At 45.0% G+C, this 19832-nt stretch overlaps 1 protein-coding gene across 1 annotated transcript in view; it reads left to right on the top strand.

Annotated features, from left to right (window-relative positions):
* The window catches only part of CAMK1D (calcium/calmodulin dependent protein kinase ID), a 230078-nt gene that overhangs the window by 195780 nt on the left and 14466 nt on the right, over nt 1-19832 (top strand). The window contains exons 6-8 of the mRNA XM_074167206.1: nt 5951-6026; nt 16228-16340; nt 18277-18355. Coding sequence (XP_074023307.1) covers nt 5951-6026; nt 16228-16340; nt 18277-18355 — 268 coding nt within the window. The remainder of the gene's footprint in view (nt 1-5950; nt 6027-16227; nt 16341-18276; nt 18356-19832) is intronic.

Below are 19832 nucleotides of genomic sequence, written 5' to 3'. Positions count from 1 at the left end.
AGTTCAGAGATCTCATTCTTTCAGGAGTTTTGTCAGAGATTTTGGTCCCACGGTGAAAAGATGAAGATTAGGATAATTTAACACAATTAGACTTAGTTGAGGCACTTTTGTTAAGATGCAAATCGAAATGTTTACTTACTGAAAAGAGGGTCTGATGATGCAACCTCTTGTAATGAAAAGGTCTTCTGTTTTCTTATCTGCTTAGGACTTTTATCTCTCTCTCTCCATTTCTTATGGAAGGAGTGTACGTGGGACTAGATGCCCAACTTTTAGATAGCACCTAAATTGAGTAAGATGAGGGAGCTTGTGTGACTCATTTCATTGCAAATTAGGCATGTGGACTGGCTTGTACGGATCCCACCCCATCTCTAGACTGGAGAAGAAGTGGTGTTTTCAAAACCCTGAGTGATCTCTGTGATTATGGGCAAGATCTGTATAAGTCATTAGTGATTGGTCATGGGCTGCTTGGCTTGCGACTGTTTATAAAAACTTGATTTTGATGAAGAAGGTGTTCAAAACTGCCTGAAAATGAGTCACCCTCAAGGTACATCAGTTGGCACTCACCAGGAGGTGACTCCAGTCATTCAACAAATTCTTTAAAAGAGATTTTGGCTGTTTGGGAACTAGGTCTCACTGACTTACTTTCCATGAGAGTTGGTCTCTCAAAAGCTTTGGTTACTTCTGTAGATGGGACTTAGACTCACAAGATGCTTATGAGCATTGAGAAGTTTGGAAAAAAATGTTAGAAAGCCTGTCTCCGGCAATCTGATCTCCTTTTGCAGAAATGCTGAATTATGAACTGTGTTTGTGGCTGGCTAATATCTTAATCCTTCTGAGATTTAAAATTCTTGCATTGAGTCCCAACCCAGCTTCAAGTAAAATTTTGTTGTATTTCCCTGTCATAGGAATTGGGCTGGACCCTGGATGTGTGGTTGGTCCCTGTACACCCCACCTCAGTCACTTTATTCTCTATAGTGCTTTTATGAAAGGTCATTTCACACCTTTCAGATCTATCAGAAACCCAGTAGCAATTTCAGACCATATCAAAGCCATGTGTTTCTCTTAGCCCTGTGCAAGACCAAAGCATTTAAGTAAGCAATAGATTTCCATGCTGAATTTTGACTTACTCAGTATCTTTTGAATCAAAAGTTTGAAAATATTCAATAAACCTTATAAGCAAAAAGCAGCCCCAGGAGTTGTTTAGGCAGTAAAATCAGTAATAAAGTAAAAACAAAGCATGGGAACTGCTCTTACCAGGGTTTGCGCAGGCACGAGCTCATGACAGTGCGATCACTCAGCTCTGTTGCTGTATCCTGAAACAGGGTTTGCCTGCGTGTGGTTGTAGCTGCATTATGTTCCATGACAGCTATCTAAATCTGACCCAGCAACATGAAATAGGGGCAACAGGAGCCCAAGAAGCCAGCAGAGCTGCACCAAAACCCTGCAGTCCTTCGGAAACTGCACAGAACTGCAAAGTCTTGACCAACAAGAACAAAATGAACACTGGAGGACTGTGTGAGAGAGAAGGAAGTTGTTTTCATCCCAGGAGTCAGTAGAAGAGGGACTCTGGTCTGGTGGTCAATCTGCTTCATATGCCTCTCAGCCTGTTTGCCCTATGAGGAAGATGCTTTGTATGGCAGCAGGGGACCTCAAGCTGCTCTTGCACTGTCTTTGGCTTCAGGAGGAGCTGGGTTGGCCCTTTGTGCATCCAACCATCTTCTCAGTGGTGCAGGGTTCTTCCTCTCTGTCCCATCTTCTTGAGGTGGTACCTTCAAGTCCTAAGCAATGGGGCTGGCACTATCTCCCTTTGGTGTCCCTTACAAACTCTGCCTGTTACTCACCTTCCCTCTCAGATTTTATGGCCATCTCGTTCCTGTGCAGCCCAGGTTTCCCCTTCTCTACTTGTACGACCTTCCTACATGATGGAAACTGGCACTAAAATAGTTACCAGCTGAAACTAGTAGTCCTGGCTTGCACCAGGCCAATTTTCTTGGCCAACTGAGCTGTATCCCTGCCCAATGTAAGCAGGTTCCTGGTGATTTTGACCCTATTTAGATCTTTTTATTCCTCCCACATTTACGGCAGCCTGCTGGTTTGTCAGTCCTGTGGGGATCTTCAAAACCACCATCCTTTGTTCAAATGCCCTGTTCCTTCTGGCATGCAACTTGTGTGAAGCCATATAAACCACAGAAAATAGCATTAGACTGAGTTCTTGTGAGACAGCAAAATCTGCTGGGAGTAGCACCATCATGGGAGAGTGAAGGAGAATGGCTTTTAAGTAGGAGGCTGGTATGAAGAACAGGCACCCTCATGACTTGTACAGTTTGTTCAACAGGCTTAAAGTATCAGAGCAATCCCCATCACTTGAGCTCTTTGCAAGAACATGGATTGCTGGTTTTGGCATCCAGCAGCTGCATTTTTAGGGAGCTTATTAGCATAGCTGCACTATGGCATAGTGCTCTGAAAGGTTTCCAAATGTTCCTTTTCTGTACCTGTTCTTAAAATCTCCATTTGAAACAAGCCTTTTCATTTTTTTTCTCTTATTAAAAACAAAACATAACTAAACAAAGAAAACCCTAACTGTAAAACAGCAGATCATCTGGCCTGAAAGTGGAGTGCCCTGGGAAGCACATCTTCATGCACCTGCAGGTGGGAAGAGGCTCTGGGACCACTACCCAACATTTTACCTGCCATGTGTGGCCAATAGCAATGCTGATTCGGCCTGAAACACAGTTCCTGGAAGTGGAGGAAGCGTCCAGGTTTGCATCGACTCCCCTGTCTCTGGCTGACTGTCGTGTAGCATTTGAGCACACAGTGATTCCCTGGGGCGGTGCGGTACTGGAAGCTCAGATGGAATTTCCCCAGCACCACAAATGGGAGCTTTGACTTTCCCATTCTTCTTACTGCTGTTTTGTCTCCTCAGTCGTCTGTGTTGATCCTTTAGTGCCGTCAGCTCTTGGATTTTTTTCCTTGCTTCTTCTGCTTTTGCCTTTTGGCACTGATCTACCATCAGAGCTCCTCTGACTTGTTTTTCTGCTCATTAAATATTTCCTTCTTTTCCATATATCAGAGACAGATGATGCTAAGCTATGTTCTCCCATTCCTGTTGCATGTCTGCTCTTTGGAACAAAAATCAAAAGCAGCCTTTTGGCCTTAAAATAATTATTTAAACCTCCTGCCTGCCTTCTTTAAAGTTTACCAAAAGGCGAGATACTTGCTTTGGGCTTGATCCTGTGGTGTTCTTACCTGCTTCACTTCCACCATCCGCAGCAGCAACTGTCTGTTATCAGTGCTCTTCACTCCTTTAAAACAGAGAGAAATGCCCCAGCTCAGCTTTGATGTTTTAAGAGGGAGAATCTTTATATAGCTCACATTCCCTTGTCTCAGATTTGTTTTCTGTTATGTTAATGTGGCATATCTGTATAATGTCAGGAGCTCACTAGGATCCGTGGTGCTCAGGAGCCATTTGCATAATGTTTTCTTTGGGGGATATAAGATTTAAAATGTTTACCAGTCTTGAAAATGATGCAAACAGGAGCAGACGGTCAAAGGTAGAAGAGCTATGTGAAGAAAATATTGGGAATTTGGAAGGACTGGAGAGTTGGAAGACATCTAATCACCTGAGGGCAGGGGAAAATCAACTCCCTTCTTCCACATATTTTGTCACAAAATTCAGCCACAAGGAATGGAAGAAAAAAGAAATTGATTCTTACAAACCCTATTTGATGCACATTTTGGAAAAAGATTCTTTTTAGAGGAAAACTTGGAGGCAAATTTTGATGAATGGGGAAGGAAAGAGTGAGATTAAGGGACACAAGAGTTGTCTGGGAAGGTTGTCTTGAGGAACTTTGAGGAACAGCTGTTTTAAACAAGAGAAATGTAAATTTGCCAGACTGTCCCAGCTTGCCAGGTTATCTGGGAGGCAGTGGCAGGCCAAATATGATAACTCTCCAGTGCCTCATTCTTTTATCTCAAGTTTGTCTTCAAATTCACCCCCACTAGAGTGACTAGCACCAAGCTGACACGCAGACCCTGCCCCAGCTGCTGGGAAAGGAGTTATATTTTCGGTGCCAACTGTAGATGCCTTCTATATTTCCACAGCTCTGTCCCCTGTTGTAGTAAGAACATTTTAACCTTTATCTCAATACAGCAGCGTGCCCATGTCCTGGAAGGAGTCAGGAGTTTCTCAGGAATTGGGGTACAAGTTTCTGACAAGCACCTAGGACCAGGTTAGGAAGCCGTTCATACTAGGTATGGTGGAAAGAATCCTTTGGCACAAAGTGGATAGGTGTTGGAGCATTCACACATTGCAACAGTGTTTGAGGATTAACAATATACGAACAGAACCATCATTTTAATTTCTTATACATGCAACGGTCCCAGTTTTCTGGATGACTTTTAAGATTGGGGTGGTATTTACCCTGTGCTGCAGATTGGGGCATATCCCAATATTCAAAAGTCTTCACAATCTGACTGCCAGCTATATTTTTACCCACATTCTCCTGGATTTTCTTCTTTTTTACAATGTGTCCCCAGTGTGACTTGACCCTTGCCATCATTCCGCTGCTTGTGGAAATGCAACGTGGATGCCCTCATCTGCCTCATGCACTGTCTTCCCTTCAGTCCCTTCTATAAGCTCTCATGCCCAAGCATCAGAAAATCTTTTCTGTGTCTCATTATGGCTTCCTGTTCCCTTCGTTGCTGGCAGTTTTGACCTTAGTTTTGCTGACTTGCCTAGCTTAACAAGATAACTCTTTGAAGAGTCCTTACCAGTACACCAAAGCATATGTAGCAACCAAATGTGAGGCTCAAGTTCTAATACATTTATGTGCTTCACAATTTTTTCACTATTCTTCAAGAAACTAACTGCTTTGATATTGATAAGGCTCCTACCAGAGGAAGGTGTAAGCCCAAAGAAATATTTTTGCAGGAACTTGCCCCTTCATGATTTTCTTGCAGCATTTGAACTCCAAAGTGCTCAGAGGAAGTACCGTGCTTTTTAAAACCCAGTGCGGCAAGTCTGCTTTAGGAATGCCACAAGCAGTGATTTCTGGCATTACTGTGGACATTTGGCTTTGAAAAAAAAGCAAAAGCTTCTTTACATGAAAAAGATTAGAGTCACAGGGTTTTAAAATTTAGGTTTAAGCATTTGCACTGAAAGGTCCCAACAGGGAAAACAAAATACTTCAGGCTCCCAAACAAAAAAAGGCACTTTTTTAACTCTCACTGGTGTAAGACAGGAAAGCAGACCCACAAAGGCTTTCAATAAATGCCAAGTTCTCACTTCTAGAAAAATTCGGACTCTGGTAGCTGAAAGCTCTAGAGGCAGAAGGCTCAGTTTCTTTGTGCATGTGTCCAATTCCTGCTACGTTTCGCTTCCGTTTCTGAGGCATCTGTGTTTCCAGAGACTGAAGGACAAATGACTCCCTCTGACATCCAGCAGGATTCAGAAGGCAGTTGTTGGGAGGTATGGCAGCAGCTCTCCTTCCTCTCCTGCAGATGTAACTTATCACCTCCCTGCCACCCTGTCCTTTCCGAGTTGCCTCTTGAAATCCCCCGTTTGGCAGCACGATGAGGTGGAGCTGTGAGGCTGTCAGGGTGAATGTGCATCTCTGCACCAGTGCAAAGCTTGGCCTCATTTTCTTTCAAGTTTCCTAAAATTCCTCTGACAGAGAGGTGGTGGGCTTCTGCTTCTCATGCATATTTCAGTCTTTGGGGTTTTTTTCTGTCCTCAGGGGTAGAAAATAGGGAGTTTGCCCCACTTTAGGTCTCATCCTTCTTTGTGAGAATATGAGCTTCAAAAACATCAGGATATTTCCAAATGCAAGGGCTGTATGTGGAGGGCAACAACACAAGGTCTCAGGGAGCTTCAAGTTTCAGGGTCCTACCTCTTGGCCACATTTATATGTTTGGTCTTGTAACATGTGCTTGTTTGGCTTTTTGTTTTTAGCTCCTGAAGTGCTGGCCCAGAAACCCTACAGCAAAGCCGTGGACTGCTGGTCCATCGGGGTCATCGCATACATCCTGTGAGTATCCGTTGGGCTTTCAATCACAGGCAGCTTTGGGACCTGCAACATGCTCTCCCACCATATAATTACCCACTTAGTCTGGGCCAAAAAAGTTAATCTCTGACACTTGTGACCCAGGATAACTTGAACCCTGGACACCTCACCATTACATAAAGGCTCAAATTTGGGCAGAAGTGGTAGGAAATGAACCAAGACCCTTCAAAAGCAAAAAATCCTTGTTCCCACCTGAGCTACATTGTATGCAATAGTATAGGCTTGTCTAGGTTGTGACATTACTGAACCTGTTCCCTCCCCTGCTCGGGTTAGCTTTGACCAGCAACAAATTTGGCTATGTCCACAGAGCACAGCATCATGCCCACGGGTGTATCCTGAAGTGCCACCTCTCTCAAGGCATCACCGTAATGGCTTTTTTTTCCCTGGGGAGGGAGGGCACAGAGGGACACAAGGGGGGAAGAGCTTTTCTTGTACTGCAGCGAATTATTCGCATCAAAACATAATACAAAGAATTGAAATTTTACTGAAAATGAGGGATCATTTTTCTTAACACATCCAACCATCAGATCCCATATGAAAGGGTGAGCTGATTTCTGCCCTGTCAGTTCTGTCACTCTTCCATTAAGCCTCTGCATTCATGGCTGAGATTTGCTTTCCTAATGGGGCTAACTGCTGCTCAAAGGAGTGGGGATTGGTTGTTTGAGAAAGCTATGGGACCAGGACTTCTGTGCATTCTCCAAACTGGTGAATAGATCTCAGAACTCATGTTTATGGAGATTTAGTGCCTGTCCTCATTCAGTACTTTCCACTCTTCTTCACAAAGGCTTACTAGAGTAATTTAGATTGGAAGGGACCTCAGAATGTCCTGTCCTTGAGGCCATACAAGGTTGCCTGGGGCTTTATCCAGTTGTGTCTTGAAATCATCTGAAGACGGAGACTGCACAAGGTCTGTGGGCAACCTGTTCCACAGCTTGAGTGTCCTCATAAGGAAAAGGTTTTTACTTATATCCAGGCTTGTCTCCATGGCAGGGATAGCCAGTACTCTAGATGTGGGTGCGCCTCGAGTGCTTGAGCCATGGAAGTAGGTAAGCCAGCTCGCGTCCCAGCGACACTTGGAAGGATTCAGGGGGTGGAGCGATAGGACGAGGGGTAATGGTTTTAAACTGAAAGAGGGAAGATTTAGATTAGAAACTAGGAAGAAATTCTTTACTGTGAGGGTGGTGAGACACTGGAACAGGTTGCCCAGACAAATTGTGGATGCCCCATCCCTGGAAGCATTCAAGACCAGGCTGGATGGGGCTTTGAGCAACCTGGTCTAGTGGAGGTGTCCCTGCCCATGGCAGGGGAGTTAGAACTCGATGATCTTTAAGGTCCCTTCCAACTCTAACAATTCTATGATTCTATGATTGGAGAGGTGTCCTGGCCACTGTGGTCACCAGGGGTGACCAGAAAAGGGCATCTGTAACATTTCTGGGCACCATCATCTGTATCCAGCTCTGTGTGCATGAGCATATGAAAACATTGCTAATATTTGGGTTGAGAGGAAAATGCAGAACTTGTTGTCTGTGAAACTGTAGGAAGACTCCCTCGAGCTTAGGGACCTGTCTTGATTGGGGTGGTCTATGCTCAGGGCTCAAGTTCATGACTCCATGTATATCATTCAGATAACAATTGCTTTGGTTGCTTCTGCACAGTGTAGCAGACTTTGAAGCAGGAGCTATTCATGCGGGTCTTCGAGAAGAGGTCAGGCCATCCCCATGGGCTGACTCGAGGTGACCACGCGGAGCACAGCAAGCCCGTTCCTTTTGTGCAAGAGAGCACAGAGCTGCTGTGTAGCTGTTGACTGCTGCAGAAACAAATGTCTTTTCCTCTTTTTGTTTCTCCCCTTTACACAACTGTCACAGCTATACAAGGCTGAAGGAAAAAGCAGCTCCAATGAGGCACAGCATTAAAGCATTCCTACTTTATTCCCTTTCTCCTTATGCAAACATTTCATGGCTTGTCAACATGAATAACTTTTTGATGCTGTAATAGAACTATTTTTACCGGGACACACCTCATTGCTGTATTATCCATTCTGTGCAATGTTCATTCTTTAGATTTTCATTTAGTCTTGAGCATGTTATATGCTACCCAAAATAGCTTTTTTTATATTAAGATAGTATAGGAAAGCTTTATTTCTTTGCATGTATGTTTATTTATTTAAAACAAAGTCCTGCCTAAAAACATCAGCTTTATGACTGCCCCTCCAATCTACATGAATATTTGAAAACTTGTTGAGTACAAAACTTTGCAGGGGAATGGATTTATCTTGGAGCAATCATCAATAGCAGGATGCAAAAAAATTTTGCATAACAAAGCAAAAATCAACACTGCTGATTCTGACTTCGTGGCAAAGCTCAGCAGGACATGCTATAGCAGTGAGGAAGACAGCAGACATGCCAAAACACTTCGGAGGCTGCTTCACACATCATTCCCTAGTGCACTTTTAGATGAGGATGGTGTGTGCTGGCCCAAATTTGCCATCTTCCACAAGCAAACCTGAGCATGGAAAGCCAAGAGGTTGGGTTTTTTTGACATTTTTGGTCCTTGCCAGCCACGTAGAGTCTTTTCTGTTGCTTTTGCAGTACTTTTCTGAGTGCTAGCTTGAGAGAGCAGGAGGAAGGAGGATGCGGGTGGAAGACAGCAGTACACTGCCTCACTTCTGGGCTTGACCACTGCCTAGGTTCAGTTTATTGTCAAATACCCACTATGAAAATCTGTGTCCATCTGGCAGCCCACAGGAGGGGTGAACTGCTGCATCCTGGTTGCCTGGAAATAAACTTGGCTCTGCTTTCCTCCAAGTTTTCAGTCCCATTCAACCATGGCTCACGTACCAAAGGTCTTTTTGGCTGGCAGACTTCTTGTTATTTCACTTGTTGTCTTTATGTGTCTTGTTGAGGAGCATGGATGAGGCAGTGCTAAGCAATGTGTCCTCCACCACTCGGTTAATGAACATATCTTCGATAGGTGGGAGGTTTCAATCTCATCCATAAACCTCCGCTCCACACCTTCCTGAGCGAAGCTGCTCTTTCTGCAAGGTTCAGCTCAGTTGTTTCCCACTCTGTTTTCCAAATCAGCATGTGCTGGGCTTGTCAAGAAAGGTGTACACACTCCTCAAATCTAAATTCCTCATTTGCTGGATGGGGAATTCCCAACCCTGAAGGCTTAAATCAGTTTAGTAAGAACGAGTCTGTAGAAATTCATGTTTGAAGGACAAGAAAACCTTTTCAGGGTTTCTGTGCTTCATGTAATAAGGACCTGATTTGTGCTATGTACAGTCAAAATGAATGGCAATAATGTGTTGCCATAGAAGGAGCATGGTAATGTGTTTGCCAGATGGCTACTGCCTGGGTGGATTGGGTCTTGAGATCAAACCACCTCCTTGGACATTTTTGCATGTGACCTACATCCTTCAGCTCCTGTTACAGTCAGCAGCACTCCAGGGCTCACTTTGGTTACCCTAACGTAGGTGCTTAGTGCTGTTTCAGTCACCTACAGTGTTCCACCTAGTCTCAAGCTGGGGCTGCAGGACAGTCCAGCCCCCCATGGCATATCTGCCAGCTGGGAACAAGGGTCCTATGCACTTGACAGCTTCTCCAGTGGCACTGGGCTCTACACGTGGGCACCTCAACCCAGCCTAGGTCAATGCAAGCAGTCATTTCACCGGGATGTACTATTCAGTTGCCTAAACATACACATTTAGTGCCACACTGGGGTGTCCAGGACAGCCACATGGATTTGGCAAGTTTAAATCACTGTGGAGACCTTCCTTCTGGAGTGGCAGATGGAGGCCAAGTGGAAGACCATGGGCTGTGTCAAATAGCACCAGATGTCCATGCTGAGGCTACTGGATCACACCCTGCTCCATACTCTGCCTTCACAGTATAGTTTCATCTGCTTTATGGTACATTTGCGTCAACCTCCTGTCTCTGTTGACTCCACCTCTGTTGACTGCGATGGGAGCTTAGAAGCCCAGCCCACATCTTACTTTGAACTAGGTCTCATCCAGGCCTTCAGGAATAGCCAGAAACTGCAGACAGACACAACCTCGTAAATGGATGTCAGGGGTATGGTAAAGACAGAGAGGAGGACGGGTCCTTCCCTAAGCTGGAAGGAAGTAGCCCTGCTGGGGTGTCTGATACCGTCAGTGATGGGCACAGGTTTAACATCTAGGTTTGCTGTCTCAGCAGTGCCACACCACCAGAGGTGGCAGAGCCGGCGCTGAGATGCCACAAACACCAGCAGCATAGCCAGCCTGGTGCCATGCTGGTAGTTAATCCTGCCCTGAGCAGGAGTTATTAATTCCAATATATCCCCACATCTGTCCAGATATGCCATTTCCAGCTCCACAGTCAGCGCAGTTGGAGCTACTTGCACATACCCAAACCAGTCGGAGACATATTTATGCACAGGGCGATCCAAGCACATCATCCTGCATCACCTCCCCACCTCTCCCACGAATCCTCACAGCCACTCTGAACAGGCTGTTGTCATTTAAGAAGATGGAAACTCTGGGGAATCCAGCACAGAAGCCAGGCATAAATTAAGGATGCTTTGAGCTATTATTACTATAAGTGGTTTGAGTGCCTGCAGACACAAGCTCAGTCTCACATGAGAGCCTTCAGTTTATGACACTGGAAGAACGAACTGTTTCTGTGGCACCAATGCTCTAGACTAATATTTGTTTCTGTGATATGCAAGGTGAAGAATGTCTTAGGAACGAATACCTTTGTTTCAGTGCCAGTCTCTAATGTTTCTCGTTAATGACAGCCAGATTGTAGAGGCTGCACCAGCAGAGTTTTTATCAAAACCTGTTTTGCATGAGAAGTCATTATTCACAGCAACTAATTTTAGCAGCCTGAAATTTCCTGTTATTCCAGTTGCAACATTTCTCGATTTGAAACAGCCTCGCTGTTGAGCTCCGCTTTCTACTCATCACAAGGTAGTTTTGATATATGTTCAGTTTAAAAACAGAAGGTGTTAAGAAGAGCAAGAGATGACTGGATTCCCAGAAGCTGGATTTTGGACCTGTCTGGGTGACATGAGGGATTACAAAAGCTTGGGGAGCTAAAATACTGATTGCATGCATACCTGATATAGAGAAGATTTTAGTTCATTTATGCAAAATATAGAAAATCAGGTTCCAAAGCTGGAAAAGCACCTGGGTCCACAGAATGCTCTGCCTCATCCCCTGGTTATTCATACTCAACACCTCCTGTCTCTTCTGTACTGGGCTGAACACATTTTGCCCTGTTTTCTTCTGATTCTGTTCATTGAGAGGACAAGAGAATTACTGGTTTGTTAGCATTATTTATAAACAATGATTATCTGGACATAAATCTTGGATCATTCTCTTTCCGTACTACTTTGCTGCTGAGTTGCTTTTGATTTTCAAAACATGATTTCATGAAATAGATGTGCATGAAATCATCAATGGTGTTTGTAGGGAAGGATTAACCAGGGACAGTACAAAGTATAATATTCCAGAAGAAGTTTCCACCATTGTCCTGGAGTCATGCACTGGGAAAAGCTGATCAGCCATCTCACCTGCTGAGCATCACACACAAACCTAAGCAAGGAAGTGGGGAATAATTTTCATGTTTGGAGAATTAGTGGAGGCAAAATGTACATGGGCATGTTGGATTGCTCAGGATAACACAGTTAAACACTGGGAAAACAACCCCAAATGATTGCTCCTCATTGCTTGCTTCTTTATTTTTTATTCCCCATGCTGGTATGTCCTTGTCCACAGTTTCGTGAGGGCACCAATGTCAGCCAGTATGAGGGTCCTTTCCCAAAATAAGAAGAAATACATGTGTTTATTCCTATAAATAGCACTTGGATTGCTTCCCACACCATACATCTCAAGTCTTTGAGCACTTCCTGAATTCTTTGCTCTAATCTCGCTATAAAATAGTTTGTAAAACTAACCCCAGTGTCTCTCGTGTTGCAGGTTGTACACTGACCACGCGAATGGGTTATTTAGCCTTTAATATCACCCTCAATATGTAATGGGAGTTTGCATGGGTTTTGCTTCTCTGTCTGATGTGGAGAAGATGATCTTGGTATTCCTCTTGTGCTCTCCTGATGGCTTCTAGGAATGACTTCTGGCAATATCTTTCATTTGTACATCCACCTGTGTTTTTCTTATCTGCATCCCATTCTTTTTAAGGCAAGACTGGGAATAGGAGGTTAAGGGAAAATATGTTGCTGATGTGATAAGGTTGCTAAATAGTTTTGAAAAGCTTTTATTTGGTGAAACTGCAAGAAAATTATGACAAATAATAGCTGCCTGAAGCTCCCCCAGGAGAATGCAGGATTTTTTCACATTGAAGACAGAAGGGTTATTTTTGTATTTCTGCATATCTAAAGAAAAGCAGAAGAACCTCTGATAGTGAGGTCATTTTTTTCACACAGAAATGTCCCAGCAGATGGAAATTAAGTCAGTGGGATTTTGAATCTGTAAGAATTAAATAAAAACTTATTATGGACTTTGGATGGTGGCCCAGTTGCTGGAAGTCCAGCAAGATTTCCTCCAGCCATAAATTGCATGTTGGGCTAATTTACCGGGGCTTTCCCATCCCTTACTGCAAAGCCAGTAATGTTCTAACATTAAAGTAAGTAACGTTAAAACTTCTGTGTCTTCCTAAACTCTGAGTTTAAGGGAAAGGACAGCAAGACAGCCTAAATTTTGGCTCCCACCTCCTCTCTGTGCCAGGATGCCCTGGTGTTCCCCTCCCGCACGTCACCTCCTCTGACCTAAGGAGCTTTCTCACTTCTCACATGCTTTCTGTTATAGATCCTCAGTGATTCACCACCCGTAGGAACATCCTTGGGTCCCCCTTTGCAGGAGATTCATCCCCATCCCTGGCCGAGCCAGGACCAGCTCTTGCCCTGCACTCAGCCCTCTCTCAGGCAGGGGGCTGGTTTGGAGGGATGTCCCTGCCCATGGACTGTAATAGTGACTAACACTTCTCAAGCCCTTGCGAGCAAGGGAAAATTAGTGCCAAAACAGACTGTTTTCTGCCCTGTGCCCTGCTCATACCATCCTGGTATCCTCCTGCTTGACACTGGCTCTCCTTGTGCATCAGCCCTCCCAGCGCCCGCTCTTGCAGTGACCTCCCAGACACAGAAGTGGATACTCCAGACGTGTAGATAGTCAAGCCACGCAGAGGAGCAAGAGAAGAGCTGGATGTGTGTAGGAAAGAGATTGAAAGGCTCTGGAGAGGCTGTTGTTCTTGCTGGGGTTCATGTCTCTCTGCTCCCCTCCCCTCGCAGGGTTATAGCCCTCCAGCTCTGCCCTGCTCAGCAGTTTGCTTCTGCCTTTTGCTGCCACGAGCGTGTATAAATCACATCAGCCCTAACTTGTGCTCTTGTACCTTTGCCAAGGTAATTAGTACAGTGCACATTTTAAGAGAGTTATTTCTCTCTGCGGAGCAGCCTGCCAGCGCCCCAGCATGCGCAGAGCTGTCTGCTCGCCCAAAAATGCTTTATCGGAGCGGTTTGGTTTTGTTTAAGGGAAGTGCTGAGGAAGGCAAGAAATTAATGAAGGGCTGTCAGGCTTCTTATATGGAGCCCTCTGAGTCCCCCAGGGAAGAGGGACAGAGCGGTGGTTCCGAGTGCCTTTGGAGGAGCCGTTTTCCTCCAGCCTGGACATCTCTACCCCAGTGGCCATCCCAACAGCTGTGGTGCTGGTGCTGTCAACTCCAGCCTTGCCAAACCCCCCAGTAAAGCACCCAAAATCTTGAGCACTGGGACAGAAGAGGAAGAAGGTGAAAATCAGTTTGTGTGCATCCTCTCCCAAGACTGTGGGGCCTGAGTGCTGATATTTATTACATTAAAGCAAGTTGTATAAATATTCTTCATGGATACCTGTAGAGCTGGATGCCGGTTGTGGATGCAGTTTCTGCATTAGGTTACCAGATGCTTTTCCTTCATTTATCCAGGTGCATAGTGGCTTTTTGGTGTTTGCTTAAATTGCTTTTAATTGCTTTTAATGGCCCTTCTCATACGCCACTTCCACCACTGGGTTTCACGTAGGAGTTAGTGCATCAAGCCCCGTACACAAGCACGTGCCCGTTAAGTAGACAGGCAGTGCTGCTCTGAACGTAAAGCCTTGTCTGGCATGAGGTTATCTTACTTGCTTTTGATAATGGCAGTCATCCAGTGGGACACAAATGAGGACTGGCTCATCTGCTTTGCGAGATAAAGAGAGAGATTTCAGGTTCAGCTGAACCACAGCGGATTCATGATAATGCTGCAAATTTTAGTAGAGTTCTTCCAGGTTAATATGAATCTGATGCAGATCAACATCTCACTCAGCATTTAAATTATTTATCAAGCACACTGGCTCTTCAGAGCTAACAAAACATTGCTCCTTTCACCCTCACGTGTTGAGTTGGTTCAAATAACCTCCAGGGCAGACGGCTGGCTGTGGGTTATAAATAACTTGAGTATTTAATTTCTTACAGTTTTCCCCCCACCCTTGCTCTGTGGTTGCTGCAGTGTAGTCTTTCAGCTAGATCTTCTGCCTGTTCATAATGGCTGTCTCTCTCCAATTAAATGCTTTATTGAGGTTGATTGACTCAGGGTTTAAGAAAACTGTAGGAAAAAGATCATTTCAATACTGGCAAAGTATGTGAAAGAATAATTTACACCATAGACTAGAGATAAGAGATGGGACATCTCTACAGAGAGACAATAGAGGCAGAAAGGCCTGTTTAACTGAGAGCAGGATGGGTTTGCTAAAACCTTGGACCAGCTTCAGAGGTAAATCTGACACTTTGCAACCGTGGTATCAAAACTTGAGGAAGGGGTATCTTTGCTGGCACGTTTGCACAGAGAGGGACAGGCTGCTGCATGCAGCATCAGGTGGACACCAGGGATCTCCAGTACCTGAATTTTATTGCTGCATTTGCTTAACACAAGGCCAGATGTGTTTTTTCCTATGCCCAGTGTCTGCAGGGCTGGAGGAGCCCTGCCGCAGCAGAGTGACTATCCTGCTGTCTGCAGCACTGGGAGGGTGCACCCTCAGTGTTTTAGCTCTAACCAGGAAAATAATGTTCAATGTCTGGCTTGTCCTGGGGCTAGGTTTTCTGAGAAGTCTGATTGTAAATGCCGAAAACCAGGACAGGACTGTTGTTAGCCTGAGGCAAGGCAGGCAATTTGATATGGGCAGCAAAATCACTTGCAGAAGTGAGAAGGGGAGAGGCTCTCTGTTTGCCTCACCAACAGCAGCAGGTCCATGTGCAGCCCATGCAGGCTCTGCTGCAGAGATGGAGGGACTCCCAGATGTCCTCCTTGTTGTGCCCAGCACAACCTGCAGATGCATCCTGCCCTCTGCCTGATAGCTCTGTGGGGTTTCCACAGAGCTGCTTTGCACCAGCTCTTCCTCCCTATTGTGCTGGAGAAGAGGTCTATGTAGGTGGCCAGTGGCTCTCCAGATGTACAGCAAACCTTCCTAACTACAATCTCTTGCACAAGATAGAGACCACAAGTTGTGCTCAAAGCCCATCCTGATGCCATGCATGTGGCTGGGTAGGTGTTGTCACCTCTTGTGTGTCTTCAGTTTCTGGGTCTTTGCTGTGCCCACATGTCTGCAGAACCACTGCACTGCCTCTCTGCCATCTGTGAGAGAGTAAAGCTGGCGTTAAGTGGCTTGTGTAAGGTGTTGGGTGAGAACAGTCCAGAAGGACAGCTGGAGCAGTGAAGCCAGTACGGAGAAGACTCTTGGATGGGCAATGGTTGTGCTGAGGGATGAGAGGGACTGGTGCTCTGCGGATGTAGGGTGTAGCCCATGGAAGCTCCTCTTACACATGTTTAGGAGAGGATGGAAGGGCTCATGGCTGTGTAATAAAACTATTCCCCTGGCTAAATACCCAAAAGCATGCAGAGGGAGGCCAGGATATTTGCCTGAGTCAGTGTAAGATCAACAGCACCAGGTTTCCATGTAGAATTCCTCTTTGTCCAGGACGATGCAAATCTCCAGAAGTGGGTTTACGTGTCCCTGAAAAAATTTCTCTCGTGGCAGGGCTTGCCTGCTGGAAAACTTATTGGGGCAAGTCTTAAACCAGAGTTTCTCCTTCTTCTCTTTCCCTCTTTCTCACCTTCTTGGCTGCAATGGGTCCAAGGGTCATGTGTCTCTTTTCTTGTTCTCTGTTAGGCTCTGTGGATATCCCCCTTTCTATGATGAAAACGACTCCAAACTCTTCGAGCAGATCCTGAAGGCAGAGTATGAGTTTGACTCTCCGTATTGGGATGACATCTCTGAGTCTGGTAAGAAGTTGCTGCTCATTTACTTGCAACAACCATGCCTGCATGCCTGCCTGTTGCAGATATGCTTTGCTGGATGTGAGAATGCACCCTCCATCATGTGTGGAGCTCCTTGTAACTGAGAACCATAGGGAATGTGCATTTATTTTATCTCAAATAACAGGAGGTTATTTCTGCAGGAGAGCAACCTAGGTACCAATTTATCCAGTCATACACAAAGTGCTAAACCGTAAGACAGAAGATGAAGACAGCAGAAGACTGTCCCAGAAAGACATATCAGTTTAACTTCATCATATCCAAACAAAATGCAGATGTTTCATGTGTCACTAATAATAAGAAGGCAAACTAATTGAGCTCTGTTACTAAAACTGTACTGCAGTGTACCAAAACTGTACTACACTGTACCGAAACGAGTCTGCAGTGTATACAGCAGAGACAAACCTATGTAATTAATGGCTTCCAAGCAACACAGGTAAGCAGATTCAGAAATTGGGAGTACCATCCACATGGTTGGATCTAGATAGCTGCCCATATGCTCACCCAGTTCTACACCCAGTGCCAAAGCCATTTAATTTTCTTCCATGGAGGTGTTGAAGGCCAGGCTGGATGGGGCTTTGAGCACCCTGGTCTAGTGGAGGTGTCCCTGCCCATGGCAGGGGGGCTGGAACTAGGTGATCTTTAAGGTCCCTTCCAACCCAAATCATTCTGTGATTCCATGATTCTATGAATCCATAGCTCTGGTCAATCTGGCAGAGAAGCAGATATATGCCCTTGTTACAGGAGGCAAATGTGCCTAAAGGCTTCCAGCTCCAGCACAGCTCATGGTCTGCCAGCATCAGTGCCTACAGGTGACAGCAGGGACATGTTCAGCATTGTACCCTGCCTGTGCCACTGATGTGCTGTGTGGTCTCCAAGAGGACACAAAAGCTCGGTGTCCTTGCTCCATCCAACCTGGGGGAACAACTGCTGTTTCTCACAGGAGAATAAATGAATTCTAGGAACATTGTATCAGACAGAAGTGCAGTTTTCTGATTCATTAGTACCACTGATTAAGGCAGGGAAGATATAAAAAGAAGTGTTTTATTTTAAAGATGATTATATATCCTGTTATTTCCACATAGAACAACATTTCACGCTGCTTACATCTGCAGTCCAGATATCATTGTGATGGATTGCTTAAAAATATATGTGATGAGAAGTTTTTTTAAGCCCATGAGGGGTTTCAGAGAAAATATGAAGGTCTGCTGGCAGACCCCTTTGCGTTTTGGGGGGAAAGTACATCACCTAAATCAGCACAAAGATTTTCCTGCCATATTTGGCTTTGCTGTAGTTCCTTCAGCTACTTTCTCCTGAAACTACTGGATGCACGCCATGCTGTGATCTCCCTTCCTTCCATTATAGTGTTGATTAAAAACACACTACTGCATGCCCAAGGGATCCCATTTTCCTTGGTAACTTGCTTTTAAATACACAACATGTCCTCACAGCTGCCCATGCGAGTGATTGCTTGGAGCGAGAAGCAATGAGAAGCTCCTCTTGCTGAGACATCTGACTTGCCTTTCCCACTCAGTTTACCAGCATCTCCAACAGATGTGGCCGTATTCAGACCCCTAAGAGGGTCAGGGGCACTTGGCTGACCAGGGAGCTGAGACTTGGCAGGCTTGAACTCTACTGACTCTGAATTATCCATCCCACTCCTAAATACACCTGCGGGAGTTGAGCCTTCAGCATTTATCTGCCATACTAAATAGCTTGGATTTAGTCCCAAGTCCCTTTGGTTATATCTATACTAATAAATGACAAATGACCCAGGGTCATTTTCTGGTGCTGTGGCCAGATGACACTTGGTAGCTTGGTCAGTGCTGTTGGCTGATCATCCTGCAGCAGAACTGGGCATCAACCCTGTCCCTTTAAATTTTTCTCTTTTTTTTTTTTTCAGCTAAAGACTTCATTCGGAATTTGATGGAGAAGGACCCTAATAAAAGATACACCTGTGAGCAAGCAGCACGGCACCCTTGGTAAGCGACAGTCACTGCTGTGTGAAACCTGCAGGACAGAGAGCATCGTTTAACATTCATGGATGGAAGTGGGTTTTCTGTCACGTAGTATATTAACCTCTACTAAATAACTCTGCGCTCTTATTCTTACAACCCCGCCTTTGTCTTCCAGATTTTCGTGGAAAACCATGATGGACTTTAATCTCATGTACCAAGCTGTTGAGTATCTGTATAAGGATTCAGTGAAATGCTGAATTATGTATGTTGACTGTAGTGCAGCAGTAGGATATGCCAAAATGATTGAACCCAGAAATCATATTTGGGGGCAAAAGGTCAAATTCTGCAGGTGTGCAGAAAGCTGGATATCGGCCTGCTGATATGGTCCTTGCTAAAGTAATATCAGAGCACTTAAGAGCATCGCATGAAGTAGGAGGTCCTAATCTGTGCTTTACAGATGATAGTGCACCTCCTGCTTGCAGTAAGGAACTGGTTTCACATGCTGTTTACCGTCTCTTGCTGAATGGAAGAGATAGGAGACCCTAGAGAGGGATAAACTGTGTCTGAGTTGGCTGTAGCAATGGTATCTCTCTGCAGTGACTACAGAAAAGTACCTGATCTGCCTGTTTTCATAATTTAGACCTCTGTTAAGTGGTTTAAATTAGATAATGCCTTTCCACATGGATGACTTCACCAACATTACCCAAGGATTATGTAGCTGAAACAAGAGTGGCTCATGGACTTTTGACTAGCCCTGGGTGACCGAGCATCACCCCGCTACCAGCTGCAGACAGAAATGGGCTTTGGATGTAAGTCTTTCAGGGCAAGGATCATTATATATGAAGCGAGGTATTATTTTGGTTATTATAATAGCTGCAACAGAAAGGAGTCGATGGCATGACATTTTCACCCCAGGTGTGCATTAGACTGTGTTTTTATGCTATCACAATTACCACAAATGTCATTTCCTTTTGCAGTTTCTGGAGCACTGGCTGGATAAGAGCATTTAGGCTGTGCATTTGCAGGGGAACAGAAGGTTTCCCTTAGCGTCCATAGCCTTTCAGAAAAGCCGCTGAGCCAGTGTCGTAGCTAGCTGAACAGCCTGATGGACCACAAAACCATCCTGGTGATGCAATTTGAGCCCAAGAATCAATCTTGAGTAGTGTAGTTAAGTATAAAAGGCATGGTAAGAAAAGCACAGGCATAGAAGTCATCAGTGAGTTTTAAGGTAGCACAGCTTTTTGCTGGGAGTTGGGGACATTCATTCCGAGGATGGAGTCTGCACCCCTCTCAGCTTTATCAGCGGGGCTCTGGTCATCTCTGCTTCCTCAGCAGACATGGGTTTTGGACACGCTCCTTGACCTTTTTAGCTCTGAAGGGTCAGAGCCTGGTACCCAGCTTAAAACTGTGTTAAATTTCAAAGCAGAGTAAAACTTACAGCTAAAGCTCTAGAACAAATACTTCAGTTTGGCTTCAAGGGGTTTATGCTCCTTTCTCCAAC

This window comes from Numenius arquata, chromosome 2, assembly GCF_964106895.1.
Source record: "Numenius arquata chromosome 2, bNumArq3.hap1.1, whole genome shotgun sequence".
Taxonomy (NCBI): Eukaryota; Metazoa; Chordata; class Aves; order Charadriiformes; family Scolopacidae; genus Numenius; species Numenius arquata.
This window is presented reverse-complemented; position numbering and strand designations above follow the sequence as displayed.